The 15,743-nt window shown below is 38.8% G+C and overlaps 1 protein-coding gene across 2 annotated transcripts in view; it reads right to left on the bottom strand.

Annotated features, from left to right (window-relative positions):
- SPECC1L (sperm antigen with calponin homology and coiled-coil domains 1 like) overlaps window positions 1-15,743 on the bottom strand; it is a 65,221-nt gene that overhangs the window by 26,162 nt on the left and 23,316 nt on the right. For both annotated transcript variants that reach the window (XM_050318864.1, XM_050318863.1), the window contains exons 6-10: window positions 10,043-10,116; window positions 9,387-9,562; window positions 7,465-7,628; window positions 5,741-5,832; window positions 851-941 (exon numbers count right to left, since the gene is read on the bottom strand). In XM_050318864.1, coding sequence (XP_050174821.1) covers window positions 851-941; window positions 5,741-5,832; window positions 7,465-7,628; window positions 9,387-9,562; window positions 10,043-10,116 — 597 coding nt within the window. The remainder of the gene's footprint in view (window positions 1-850; window positions 942-5,740; window positions 5,833-7,464; window positions 7,629-9,386; window positions 9,563-10,042; window positions 10,117-15,743) is intronic.

Here is a 15,743-nt window from a genome sequence, read left to right as displayed (position 1 = left end):
TGCAGCTGCGTTGTACAAATAACCTCAATATGGATTCAACAAAAGCAAGAAGGAAATCTGGCACACACAGACTATTATGAAGTGCTACCAAAAAAAAAAAAAAAAACCAACCCGACCCTTTACAAAACATCAGACCTCAGGAATACCAAATTGAGAGGAAATATTCAGCCTGGAGTCATATGGGGATTATCTTGAGAAACATCTACACACAAAAAAACCCCTAAAGCAGGCATAAATCAGAGAGCTACACCCAACACATGATAGCCATTCATTCTCACAGGAAGAGCACATTGTGAGCAGTGTTTTGAGAGACAAAACAAAGTTCACAGAACAGGGAAATATTGGGAAATAGATAAATCAACACTCAATTCCATTCAATTTTTCATCTGGCTCCTGGAGATTCAATAATAGGTTTATATTTTACGATTCCCATGCCAGCCATCATCCTTGTTTCATTTTGGGGGGGTGAGAAAACCCCTCAACCACACAATAAATAATGTAAGCCCAGGTGGGTATTTTTAATATCTGGAAGACAGCTGCACACATGTCCCTGAGATTATCTTATCTTGGTTTATGCACACATTAAAAGCTGTCAGAAGAATGCCAAGTTATCAGCATGCAAATATGGTTCTGTAGAAAATAAAAAAATAAAGCACCTTTATGTTACATCACCACATGTGATGAAACACAAGTAATAACTTGAACATAAGATATTCTATGATTCTGTAAAGATATTTTGATAATAAAAAGGATTTAACATGATAATTCCTTTGGATACTAAATGAAAAAACCACAAACAAATATTAATAGCATTGCTAAAAACAAAGTTGGGATGAACTTGAATCAATACCTTGAACAGGAATTTCTGCATAGCTTGGTCGTTTGTCTGTCAGGGTAGCAAGGGGCTTTGAAGCTGAGATTGGCCCACTTATAGAATGCCTCTGAAATGGAAAAATACTTGTGTCAAACATAATTTGAAGGTATTTGAAGGTAAAAACCAAATGTGGAACATCAGAATCAGTTTCAGACACTTACATTAGGTACTAATTCAAAAGAAGTGGAAAAAATAAAGGAACCTTTAATAATGCTTTTGCCAATCTGAATATATATATACATACTATACCTTAAATATTGTAACATTTATTACTTTAAATTGAAACCTGTTCCTCAGACCAACACTGAAAATTAAGGCTGTGAATTCTCTTGCAGTTTTTGTAATAATTTTCACCTTCTATTGTACTTTGTTTGAACAAACCTCTTCTGGTTAAACTAGATGTGTTTATTTAAACTAATACAACCCCCTATATATAACCAAGGTTTTAGTGCTTGATTTGTGTTATTAATATAACCTTTAAAGCTTTGTGCCTTTTCCTGGAAAGTTGGGATAATGGTATATTGGGTATAGTGACACAAAGTACCCTTTGCTAAGAAAAACCCTACTGAAAAAAATGGATTTTATTCAGAATGTCAAGAGCTTTTGTTCCCCACCTACTTAACTGAGATGCTCTGGGAACAACAGGAGGGAGACAACTTGTTTAGTATCTGTCAGATATGTCATAAAATTCAAGTAAATTTTTGTTTTCTTCTCAGGTCACTTTAATTCCTGTTCTGCTCTAAACTAGCTATGAATTGAATATTTTCTTTTCAAGCTTTATGTAAAATATTTAGCAATCCACAGCTTGTAGCACCTTACAGAGCAGGTACATGCTCACAGCTGTGTTAAGACTCGCACACACAATTTAGTAAGAACTGAACAGGACTCAATAAGCATTTTAGTCTCACACAAGCGAACTGTACAATGCAATAATTACCCTTACAGCTACTGAAACTCAGGTTCAGTTACTGAAGACTCTGGGAGGATTGTCCACAATTATAATCATTGCAAAGAGCCTACTGCACATTACAGTTCACTCTTTATACACCCTGTTCTATTAGATTCCAATATTTAACCATAATCAGTCCACTAATGGGTTTATCCTGAAAACTCCTTCAGCTCTCCATCTGGCCCAATATTAGATGAGAAGGTTAAATGAGTCTTATCTTCATAAAATACTAAAGGTCAGATGTTTCTCATGCCAAATTTTGTAGGCAAGACAGAGAAATCCAAAATTGTTAAGTTAACAGTTTATACTTTGCAGGATCCTGTAGCACAGGCAGGATTAAAGGGCTGCTTATCCATTATTTAGAGTCAAACTAGTTATGGTTTTGTGCTAGAGGTCAAATGGAGAAAATAACTACCAACACACAGAATGAAGAGTTTCATCACTTCATAGATCAGATGTCCTGCACATACACTACAAAGATTATGCCGTTACATTCCAGATGAAAGCAACAGTGACACTGAGCCAGGCACAGAAATGCCCACAAAGCTTCCCCTAAGAGCTGCTATTTCAAACCTACACTGTCTTTAAAGTTCACTTTCTTAAAGAAAAGGACATTTCTTAAGTATAGGACAAGATCTCAAATCGAGGCCATTTGGCTGCAACCCCCCCCACCCCAGCAAACAGTGACAACAGTTAAATCACGAGGTTAAAAGAAAAGTATCTCATTTTGGTCAGCGCTGGGACTGTCAGTACAGCGACAGGGGAGTACAGAGCTCTGGCCAGGAAACAAAGGTATATATATACAGAGCTGGATAAACATACACCTTTATCACTTTCTCAGCTTCTGGATATCACTTAAAAGCAAACATCCTTTATGGGTATTGTCAGAAAGTGGTTGTACTACTCAGCTGGTAACTCGCTGCATATTGGTCTTGTCTTTTTATTACAAAACCAACTGTTTGTCTCTTTGCTCCTGCTGACACTGCAGACAGGGCTCACTTGCACTGTTGTTAGTTCCTTATTACAGATCTTAGAGCTCCCACAAGGCAGTGACTAACACACTGCAGACTGGAGGAAAACGAACCCACTAACGCTCATCCAGTTCCACCTGCCATCAGCTGTGTGTCAGCAGCAGAGCACAGGTCTCTGGGAGACCAGTTTGAGAAAGAACTGTGGCAGGATGAACCAATCCTTTCAACTCCAAGTATTTTGCTTCTGACTCTTCATCCCTGTCTGTTGTCAGTGGAAGGAAACATGACCTTCAACCACTATCCAGGTACCTATTCCCAATCACTCTGAGCTTCAGGGCAGACCCTCGTGTCAGTGCACCCACACATTTCAGAACAAACAGGTTTCCACATATTAAGTAGTTAAGATATGGAATTCTTTCACACTAAATTGCTCGGAGCTGGAAGTTTATATACTCAAAGCAAACCAAGAGTGGTGCCCAGTAAATCTGAAACCACCTCTGCTTCAAGAGTCCTCCAGCTACAAAACATAACAAAACGTACCCAGGGGAAGCAGGAGATACAATCCCTTGTCCTTATATTCCTCCCTAGGCATCTGCTTTGGTCACTCTGTGGCATTCCAGACCAGCTAAGCTCCGAGCTAACCCAGCAGGGCTGTTTGCACATTCTGAAGAGCATTCTCTTCATACCTCTCTCCTTAAATTGTTTTGCAGCACTGCTAAGAGCCACAGTAAAACACAGCTATGTTCCACTGCAGGCTGGGACCTGAAGCCAGAAGGGGTTTTGTTTGTTTGTTTTCAGTTGCAAAATATATCCAAGAATGTACCTCCTCATACACACACATATTACTGTAAAGAAAAACAAACCAAGCAAACAAAAACTCTTCAAGATTGAGGAAATTCATGACAGTCCAACACAAAGACAAAGCACATGTTGGTGCATCTGCACTTGGAGAATCTTTTTTGCAACCAATCCACCTCATCATAGTATCAAAACTGTGCCACTTTCTCAGGAGGTGCCCATGTAAATATTTCCCCTATGAGAGCATTTAAAAACAAGTGCAATAAATTATAATAAGCAATTCAACACCCATACAGAGATCAGCCCTTCCACCTTTCCTCAAGACCTTAAACCATGGATGACTTCTGTAAGGTGGGAGCTGATAATGATTACTTATCATAACCTTGCTTTACAATTGCAAGAGAGCAGAAACACAGACAAAAAAGTGTTAAAAAAACATGCATAGAACACAACAGTAGAAAACAAGGTAGTAACATGAAAACAAAGAAAAGGAAGAGACGGTGAACATCAGTTTGAACCCAAACCCCTTCTCTCTTGAGCAGAAAATATTCTTTAAATGCAATTTACTTAACTGAGGTCACAAAACCCAGTTGCCTCCTCAGTAATTACAAACACTTTCAAGAACACCACTTATCTTCAAAAAGACAATAGGAGCTGTTTTCATTTACACACTCTCCCTTTTGTTTTTCAGGTAATGCCTCCCACTGATGAGTATCCAGCTGTTAATGACTTGGTTCTATAGCAGAAGTTGAATTCAAAATTTGAGTAATCCTGGCAGATCGAGATCATCAAAGAGTTGCAAACCTGTCCAGTTTTGCAGTATTCTGAGAGATTACTTTGATTCATGGTTAATTTACAGGTAAATAAAGTGAAGACAACCCTTAGGCTTCATCGAAAAGTCTTCTGTCTGCCAAAGCTCTGGTTTAGCCCTTTAGAACATGAGATTAAGTCTGCCTCCTCCTACAGGAGCACAGAAATAAACAGAAATATAAAGACAGATCAATAGGAACAAAGCATCTGTCAGAGAACATTTCACATTCAACTAATTTAGAAAATTGCTGTCAAGAGTGACTGAACCACAAGAAGTAGCAGAAGCTCTCCCAAAAAAACCATTTAATTCTTTCTCTTTGCTTTAAGGCTATCTATTTGTTTCATGAAATTCACTCCTAAATGAATAAAAGTTGCACTAGTCTGAGCACAGGAGAACAGTTAATCTCTTCCAGGTACTGTTCCTTAAAGATTAAGAGCTATTGTGGATATAGAGCCCTCAGTTCACACAGAGAGAATTTACTACCAAAACATTACACTGACCTATAGTAAAAGTCAAGTTTTGGAACTTCTGGTTAGCAATATCTTGAAGGCAACAGGAGAATTACTGACACCAAAGGAGTAAAACACATAGTGCATTCTTTGATTTTCTTTATAAATCTGGTACCACCTACTTTGTCCTTAAACTTTTTGGCTTTTGCCAAGATCTCACTTCACACAGCAAGTGAGATAATCAAACCAGCAATGATCTACAAAGCTGAGCATCAGAGTCCTGATGATGCCACCCCAGTGCACCCAGGCTCCTGCAGCAGCTGAGCAAGTGGACAAAACTTCAGAGGGACAGGACAAAATACACAGAACAACCACCCACTGGCCAAACTCTGTCAGTACAAAATGCACCAAGATAACAAATTCACAGCTATTTCATTCCTCCCCAGTCAGGCCTATACAGAAAGCTCAAGCAATATGGGATGCATTTACACTGATGATTGCTGACAGATTCTGCACAGATCTCACCCCAGTGCCCCAAGGGAATTACTGCTGTTTCCATGCCAGGCACAGGACTAACAACTGACAAACAGCAACTCTAAATCTAAGGAATGCAGATACAGTTTTCCTCTCATGCCTTTCAGTAGCACAGGAATAGCAATGGTTGGGAATATTTATTTAACAAGAGCTTCCAAATTATGACAAATCTTATATTTCAACGTGGTTCTCAGTGACTCTTTTGTTAGACTGAACATTTTAGTAATTACCTGCTGAAGGCAACATTTTGTCGTTATCTCCCCACAAAGTCAGCCAATATTTGTCTGTTACCACCTGTAGTCTCACATACTCTTCTTCACAGAGAAGGATTAAATGCTGTCATAAAACACCTACCTGCATAGGGGATACAGCAGCAGCTGGGGGAGTTTTCATGGGGCTTGGGCTCAGGGGAGTGCGAGGAATTGTGGCAGCAGCAGGGCTTGGAACTAATGGGAACACAGAAAGGAAGCCATTGTGAGCATGGCACTGTTTTGCAGTGAGGCAGGAGATTGTTACAGCCAACCCTCACCTTGTACTTTACATTACAAGTTTTACCAGATCACATCTTTCAGAATTTCAATTAGTAACTGACTGAAAAGTCATTTGAAAGTATGCCTACACATTTACTCCTCTGCAATCACATTCATTTTCTGTCTATCATCCACAGTAAAAGCATAAGTTTACTGGGGGTGGACAAGGCTAAGGTGCAGGATACTATTACCTTGGCAGATGTAAATGCTGGCATTACTAGTTCTCTGATCTCCAGATAATTAAAGAGATAGCAGCAGGCTCCTGGCTCTGCTAGTAAGACTGGAAAGATAACCTATATCACCTGCTTCTCCTTTCTAGTTTCTAATCAAAGTCCAAAAGCACTTGATATTATATAGTTTAAATTTTGGGATTAAACAAGTTAACAAGTTTAGAAATGTACAAAACCAGACAAATTCTAAATTGAAGTCATCTAACTATTTAACAGCCTGATTAGACGTGAATGCTGAGGAAGAAGGCAGATATTAGCTTGAAATAAAAGATTCAAAAGAAGGAAGAGGGGATTTATCATTTTAGCAAACTAACTGGTAAGAAAGCACCTTCTTCCAATAACACACTTAAAAACCCTTCTAAATCAACAACAGAAAAGCAAAAAACTGTAAATACCTATGAACAAGGAGAACAAGCATGGAAATAGAACCATTTACAGAACTTCCAAAACCATGCAGATGCTTTTATATCTTAAAACTTTCAGGTTATAAGCTATAAAAAGTAGCTTTACTGTGCATAGTGCAGTCTGTGAGTCTCTCTGGCAACTCAGTTTACCTCAGACGAAGCTTTTTTACATCAGAGACTTAGAGAGACATTATTGTACATGAGATTCAAAACCCAATGACCTGGCAAGGGAAATATTTTAATCCATTCAAGGTCTTATAGGCAGTCAAAGTTAAAAACCCCGTGTTTCTCATTTCAGGATAATTATTTGGATTTCTTATTCTGCTCATCTAAAGAGCACACAATCAGAATTACAGTAAAGTCTGTTGTCTCAACAGTGAGACCCCTTTCATTTTAGAAAATGTTCCCTTTATCTTTTAATAGGTGCTACTGGCTGGGTCTTACTTTTAACTTTAATCAGTGCTTTGAGCATAAGAATACAAGTTATTAAAAGAAATAAACTCAGCTCTAGCTATTACATGGCTTTAAGAATGCTTAATTTGGTACATTAAGTTCACATTTTAATAATCAGGCTGAAATCAGCTGTGCTCCCAGCTATAATTATGTGTGTCATATGTGTTTATGTATTTCTCATATACAGGAGCATTGAATCAAAGCATCCAGCATATGAGTCACTGGCAATGCGACAGTAAAGAGAAAAATAAAGACAAGACAAAAAGGGATGCTTGCATTTAACTGCAGAGAACAATCTGCTCTGCCACCCAGTTTGGGCTGGTTTGTATCAGCCATCACCTACAGGCCGTGACAGCGTGAAATAACTTACGTTTGGTCCAGCTAAACCAGCAGAGGTGACCGTGCCACCACCTGCAAAAGGGTACCTTGGTTCAGCCACTGCACTGGCTGCTCCAACCCACCTTGGGAGGCGCTGTCAAACGACTTGATGAGCGTTTTCACCGTCGGAGTGGGCTCAGAGGAGGTGGAGGATCTGCGGCTCAGGCCCATTCCTTGTCTCAGAGCTGCCAAGTCTCTCTCCACAGCATTCATGTAATTGTACACTCGGCCACGTTCCTCTTCCTGCCTGAAATCAACACACAGCTCATTTCAGGTATTTAAAAAGCATTTGAACGGGTCAAGTCTCAAAAAAAAAAAAAAAAAGACAAATTTGAAGCTGAATTAAAATCTATAGTCCAAATCAGTCATTACATTAACCTAGTCGTCTTTCCACTGTAATTTAAAAATAGATTATCAACCTAAATTATCACTGTAAATTCTTACTATTTGTCAGTCACAGAGCTTAGCACCTGCTGAAAGGTCTGTCAAATCAATACTCCATTTAAGGCCTAATTCCTGCTCCTATCTCTCACACACATGGATGGAAAAAATTGAGCCTTACGGATTTCACCATTTCAGCCAAAAATAATCATCTCTGAGGGGAGAATTTTTTTTTTCCACCTGCATATATGGAAAACAATTTAAATTAATACTAAGGAGATAAGAATACATTTCTGGCATACACCTTTGGGTAGCATATGAATCTGTTTCATAAAAAAATTAGATTTTCAGTACAGAATATTTATGGCTATTGTCTTCAGTGTCACTCACAAGACAAGAACTGTTTGAAACAATCTATTTTCTACAGTCTGCAATAATTACACATTGACTGATTTTTCCTTCAGACACTGTAATAGACTTTCCTAATACCTTCCCTCCAACACAGTACCTGTATCACTTCCAAGGAAGCTGATTCAGTTGCCTGCAGTGAATCAAATGTCAAAAGATGCTTGTGTATAAACAAAAAGTTATATACTGATTGGAATCAGCAAGCCAGTTCTACCTGCAGAAGTGCAACTGCAACCTCAAAGGTTCACTTGCAAGCAGTAACTGAACAACTACAGTTCTGCTGGAATGTGTCACAGAAAGAACTGTTCACATTACTTAGCTTGGTGATCTTCAGATGAGATGCCTCACGCCCACCACTCATCCATCCACATCATTTTCCACTTTCAGTGTAACCAGTCGGCTCTTCCTACCATCAGTTCCTACCAAGTTCCACAGCCTGTGCTATCTCATATCCCACTGGATGCTGAGTGAAATGTAATGTATCCTATAAAATTCCCATCCACACAGAAAAAGACTGTTTACTACATACACATCACTACTATAATTGTAAACTATACATGCATTTGAACCCTAGAGACAGTGTAGTCAGGGTTCAAATGGTGCTGTCCAAGATATTCCTATTTAAAGACTTAAATGCTTCTGGAAGAACATATAATAGTTTCTAAATAACTGGAGCACCTAATCCAAGCCACAGTACATCATGGTTTGAGTTATTTTTTATTTAAAATGTTTTTATATACAAAGCACCTCTATTTATCAGTGGAAAGAAAAGAGTGCAAGATATAGGCAGAATTAGATAAAGGTTTCTCCTCAGGTAAAAATCCAGATGTGTTTTAACTACTTACCAAAAGCATTGACTAGTAATGAGAAATATTAATGATGGTACAGAATAATGGTACCAACACTGCTTACTTTTCACACTGAGGGAAGTGAAATCATTTTTAGCTGTTAAACTGGACAAATCCTCCACTTGTATCTGGTTTTGTGAAAGTGCCAAAGTGAATATTCTGGGGTGGATTAAGTATACAGTATAGAGAAATAAATATTGCTCTTATCAAAGTGTACCCATTTTGACCGTTGAAAGCCTGGATAAAGCAGCCTCTTGAAATACGGATCCTCACGAGAGGATTTATGAACTCCTGGAGTTAAAACACTGGATTTCCAAACCTGTTCCCCCTTGACCAAGGAGACCACATCTCTGCTGTCCCTTGCATACTTGCGTGACTTGATTTCCTCCAGCTCCTTCGTGAGCTTCTCGTTCTTCTCCTGCGCTTCGTGTAACCTGCGCTTCAGGTCCCCGATCTCCTCCTGCGCCTCGGACTTGATATCGTTGGCAATAACCACTGCAGTCTGCAGGTCTGCCTGGAACTGGCGCCACTCTGCTGACTCCTCCTGGCAGCAAGAATTTTGAAGTTAAAAATAAAAGTTATCCCTTCATATTCATAGTTTTCCTATGCTGTTACAGGAAACAGTTTACAGGAATGGCAAAGGTGCTCACCTGGCATAACCGAAATTGCAACTTAAATTCAAAAAATCTTGCTGGAAATAACTAGATTTGAGGTCATGGATTTCTTTTCCAAAAGCAAACAAAATGTTCAAAGTGGAGGGGGTAAAAAAATTAATATTAAACTATGCATCAGAAGACACAAACATTTTCTCCTAAGCCCAATGCCTTATCTTTGTGACAATGAGAATTTTTCAAAACTTTTCAATTGTTTAGTGTCTGTAGGTTAGTAAATATGATACCTGTGTCTCAGAAATAATTATTTTAATGCTTATTACATCTAATCATATTATCTTATCATGATTTCCCATGCAGGTCTTATGACGTTCTGTGTTTACAATTTAGTGAGTTTAGAGGTTTTAACCTACCCGGAGTCTCCTGTGAAGATTCTTTATCTCTCTTTCCATGTCATGCTTTTGGTCCTGAAGTTTTTTAACTGTATCTAGAAAGAAAGTCGAATTCTCTGTAAGACCTTAGTCACGGATCTATTTACTTCAAAAAAAGTAAGTGACAAACCTGCAAATGCATTTGAAAACTTACTCAGAGAACACATTTTTAAACCAGAGCCATCTGGAGAAACACAGTACGAGAAGAAATAATTTGCCAGCAAGTGCTGATAGATACATAATTCTCTGTCTGGTGAGGGGAACAGCATTAGCAAACTCAGTTCTTATACAAATCCCAATTCACAATATTGAAATGACACAGCAATAACAAAGAACAAATACACCAGGAAAGCAATTTGACATGAAAGGATCCTGAAAACATGGATGTCTGGGGATTTTCCCTCCTCAAACAAGCTGCAGCTACACAAAGCTTGTTGATTCACAGTTTACTCCCTGCCCAAAGCAGCTGACATAACACCCGCAGCTCTGCCTTCCATGGGGATAAAATTCTACTTATGACCCCAAGACTCTGACATTCTTGTCTATCAAGCTACTATTTGAGGGAGAAGCAAGCTATATTTACAGTACAAGGCCTAACAGGCTGTGAGATCTGTTCTGAAAGAGATGGTCCCCTAAATCTGTCAGCAGCCACACAAAAGGGTTCACAGCCCGCTCAGCACCAGCTCCCCTTGGCGTCTGACAGACTGGCTACTGCAATTATTATTCATTTGCTACTTTATTCAATACACAAGGACAATGTGATTGATTACTCCATTCTTATAACTAAGCAACTGATGAGGAAGAACACAGCATAGATTTCTAATTAGCCTGTCACTTCACTGATCCCGGCATTCTAGGGTGGTTTATTTCTATTGCATCGTGTAGCTGTTTCCAAACTGTAAAAACGATGGAGCATCTGAATAAATGCAATTTCTCTTCAGGTTCATTATTCCAAGACCTGCTGGAAACAAATATTTTTCCTGTACATTAGCAATACTCTTTCCACAACGTGACTGAAGATGCCTAATACATTTAGGCTGTTCAAAACAAAATCCTTCCCCGAGAGCCCCAAGTACAGAGGCTTTGAATGTCACAGTTAATTTCTTTACAAGAATGATATAAACCTCAGTTGGTCTGAAAACACGATAACCTTTCAGGCTTGGAAAAGTTGAAATGCTAAAATTAGACAAGATATTTCTGTATTTATCTCCTCCTTATAAGACTGAACATTTTAAGATGCACCCAACTGATCTTTAAGCTTTGAAGATAAGCCTGACAGGGTGGGCCACCCAAATCTCAAGCTACCCTGATATTTAAGTAAAGCTCTACAATTTTTAGCTTGTCTCTGTACACACAACTTGTTTGAGCTAAAGTCAGCACTGAGAGGCCAGGTTTAGGTCAAAGTTATAAAGGCTGCTCCTGCTGCCTTTTCCTTTAAACACATTCTGAAACAAAATCAAGTCGATGTTAATTTTTGCTTTTAAAGAAAGTTCAAAGAAAAAGTGTGTTTTTTCAAAATAAAATTTGTTCTACTACTAAAAGCAAGCTGTCTAAAAATAACCACGAATCAGAAACTATAAGTGCACCCAGAGTTTAAGCCTATGTAGTGCCATTGTTCTGAGCCTTTGTGAGATATGAAACGCACCATTAAGTTTTAGTGCATTTATGCTTTGAAGTAAAACACAATGGTCAGAATATTCTGCAGGTACCATAAACAATACAGAGCACTCCAGAGCAGTTGTTAGAAACAGTCTTCTACCTCAATCAACCAAAGAGATTTTTAAAAAAGAAAAACACACCAAACTGCAACTGAATTTGAAATGTAATGAGAAATTAGGATTAATACAAGTGGTTTCACCTCTTCCACCAATTACAGCCAGAAAATTCAAGTAGTCAAAATAAGTAAAAGCTGCTTTGTGGAATCTTTCCTTTCTGCGTCCCCAAAACCTCCATAATTCTTCTTTAATACACAAAAACCTTTCCCAGCTCCACAAGCCCAAATTTTCAGCATGGTAGGACAGCTACTTCTCCCATTATCCAGTCTCCTCCTTTTAAGGATCACAGACAAGAAAGAGGATAGAGATAAAAGGAAAAGTAACTGCAGGTTGGGGTAAATGAAGAACAAGGAGACTGTTCTGATGAATGAATAGGATAATCCAAACTGCCAATCAGCAAACTGTTGTGTTTACTGCAGGAGCCAATTACACCTACATTTTACAAAACAATACTGATTTAAACCACAGTTGGAGAAGGCCTTGCCTCTACCTAGAAGGCAGAGAAATAGAATTGAGGAACATGCAACCTACAAATGGCAAAGATTTGTAGACCAATCTTGCTTTTGAGCTCATCACATCCAACAACAGATCCATGCAACAAGAAAGCTGAATTTTTTAAGGGTCCACCATTAGCTAAAAAACCCCCACCAACTAACAATTAAAAAATGAATGTCCAAATGACTTTTCCAATACAATGTTAGAAAAGGCCTAAATATGGTAATCCAAACAATTCATTTCATAACTGCTGTCAAGATCCTTTTCAAATGAGCAGAATTAAAAACTAATGCTGTCAGCTCCATAAAAGAACTATTTATTCACTGAACTTTAGATACATCAACCCTCCTGCTCACCTACCCTTGTCCTAAAAATTTACTGACTTAAATAGTTAGACTAGGAGAACCTACACGCTTAGCAGATGTACCTTGTGCCAAGAGAACAGGCAACAATTATTTTCAGGCATCAGGAGAAGCATCTGACAACTGGTAAGCAAACCTACAAATACCCATTTTCTGCACATCAGGAGACAAAGTTCTCTGAAACAAAAAAATTCCCCCACAAACTCTTATTAACTTCTTGGAAGAATAATAGGTTTCTTTTTCCCCTTAGTCACCGAGGATGACTAATGTGACAGCTGGGCTACCTGACTACACAGAAGTTTTGGGGAAGGCAGAAGGAAAGCCAGAGGCACCGCGCCATCTAGTGCAGGGTCTGCCCTCCCCACTGCCTGCCCAGTGCCTCCCAGTCCCCACCTCCACACCACCACAGCTTGTTTCAGCTCAGGGCACTGGGGAGGATATGAACCACACAGGTTATTTTAATATTTCTTGGGCTTTTTAGATACAATACAGAAGCGCTGTGCTTAAAGCTCCTGATTCCCAACAGTAAGGAGCTCGGCTGCCACATCCTGCAGTTCCTACATCTGGATGGGTGTAGGAACACACTGGCTTTAATCAACGCAATTTGCATCCTCCTGTCCAAATTCAAGAGACTGCAGTTTCTGCAGGCAGACATATCGACAGATCAATACTCAGATTACTGTGAAAAATCTTCCATTCCAGGTCCATTGTGCCTCTTTCTGGTGTTTGAGAAGCCCACAGTGAAGCATTCCCTAAGTGCCAGTGCTGGAGAATTTCCCATTCCTACATTACTATTTGTGTTGGTTAACCATTAATTGAATGAACACTCACCACCTCATCTGTGAAGCATCTTTTTCCTAAGTGTAAAGTCTGTCTTTTGTGAATTCTTTAAGTGATAATTTTCCATCACTTACCAGTTGTCATTTTTCAGTTGTCTTGCTGTCACTTTGATTCACCCAGTAACTCTGCCATTAGGCAAACTGCCTCCTTAAAGGGTGGGTTATAATTCTTCACATTTTAAAATCTAAAATAAAAGCTCACTAAAGAAAACCTTGATTTTTTTATTATTACACTTGGTTATTTAGGCTGAAAAAACCCAACATTCTTCTAGCTGCTGTTTTATAATACCTAAACCTACACTAAATCCTCCACATTTAAAAGCAGAGGCATTATAAATTTGGCTGACAGAATACCAGAACTGGTCAAAAGTCTGAGCAGTGTAAGAGAACTTACTACTACCAAGATATGCTTCTCTGTCACTTTACTACAAATCATAAGAATTCTGTCTTTTAAATGTTTTAAATGGTTTTCTGTGTTTTAAATGTACTACCTCCAAGTCCCAGGTTTTCCATACTGTTCTTTGCTGCCACTGCTCAGAGGCTACAATGAAAAAACGCTCACACCGTGTTTAACTGTGAACCCACGAACAGAGTTTTAAAGTGGTCAGAAAATAGATACTTTTTCAGATGTTTTTGCAAATACTTTTTCAATTCCTCGGGTGCCATCCCCTCGTACCGCCACTAGATGCCACTCGCCTTCCTGCATAGAACAAACACTGCCTGCTTCCCCTAAAGGATCACACCTTTAGGGCCACCGGCTGGGACAGCTGAATTTTCCAAACTATTTCAAGAGCAACGAATAACAAATATCGTTGAGATTTTTTTTTTGGTTGAAAATCCCTGCCCTGGCAAAGGTTTGTCTGCCTGCATTTTTGCCATTTTAAGTGAAATAACTGACTTAGAGCTGTCTTACACCCCCAAAGCAAAAGTCTCTAAAACTTAAAAGCTGCCTTGTAAGTGGGTATTAATATGCATATACCTAAATATTTACTTGACTACAGTGCTGCTCCCTTATGAATGCATTTCAGTTAAGGGATAAAAAAAAATACCAGTAGAAAAGTGTTCAACGTTTTTGAGTGTTTGCTACAAAACAACTTCAGGAACCAAGAAAGAGCTGCTGACTCTGTGTCTGAGCTCTTAATGTCTGTATTTTAGCACAGAGAGAGAAAAAAAATGCATAATAAAAAAACATGTTTGTAAAGAGAAACAGTGATTGCCTTTCAAGATAAAAGAAGGGTTGCTTAGAGAAACAGTGCTCACAGCCACAATTCTGAAGATACCAGCTATAGTTGAATGAACAATTTAGCTTGCTTAATTTTACTTGATAGCAGACCAATTTAAAACCCCTTCTATGAATATTTCCCTCATTGTTAAAAGGAATCATGCTTTGGGTTTTTTGCTATCTTGTTTCATCTTTGAATAACATGGAAGACTACCAGATATTTGAATTCTGTAAGTGGCAAATTACAAATTATTACTGTGCAAATACAGCTTGCCAGGGTAGAGTTGCACAAGCTCTTATTTAGATGGAGACTAATTGCAGAATTCCAGCCTGGGGTAAGAATGTCTGAGCAGGTCTTCCAGATCAGAGAGGGAACTAAGGCAGAGAGAGCTAGACAAGTAGAGAGTAAACATGGATTTCATTTTAAGTCACAAGCATTTCTTGTACAGTGGGGCAAGAGTCAAGAGAGGAAATTTTATTCTAACTTGCTCAAAGTTCGTCGTATTAATTTTTAGGGTCACGGATCAGTTTTATAACTTGAGCAAGAATACACAGAAAGAGATACACGTATCTCCAGAACACCCATACTGCCAAGGCAGCCCACACTTGACACTGGATTCCAGGACCTCCATCCCCTCATTTCTTCACTAAAAACACCTTTCTTAACTAGGAGAAATCATTATTATACACATTCTCAAGCCACCTGGTAACTCCTAATACTTGGGAACTTGAAAGAGAAAACCTGCTCGAAAGACAACTCTGAAACACTAAATCAATCATGCAGTCTCCGAAACCCAGGAGCACTCTATCATTAAGTCTGTAATTACATGTTTTTCTACTTTGAAAAACAACTTGAAAACAGTATTAGCAGATTTCATATTTGTTCTCAATTCACAGGTTTTCATTCCCACACCAGCTGGGACTGGAAAAGCAAAGCCAACTTGATTTTTTCCCCTAGTGTGTAAGGATTCTTGCAAAACCTGGTCTGAC

Source organism: Myiozetetes cayanensis, unplaced genomic scaffold (genome assembly GCF_022539395.1).
Source record: "Myiozetetes cayanensis isolate MyiCay16 unplaced genomic scaffold, myiCay2020 scf21, whole genome shotgun sequence".
NCBI lineage: Eukaryota > Metazoa > Chordata > Aves > Passeriformes > Tyrannidae > Myiozetetes > Myiozetetes cayanensis.
The sequence above is the reverse complement of the archived record's forward strand: the minus strand, read 5'-3'. Positions and strand labels throughout refer to the sequence as shown.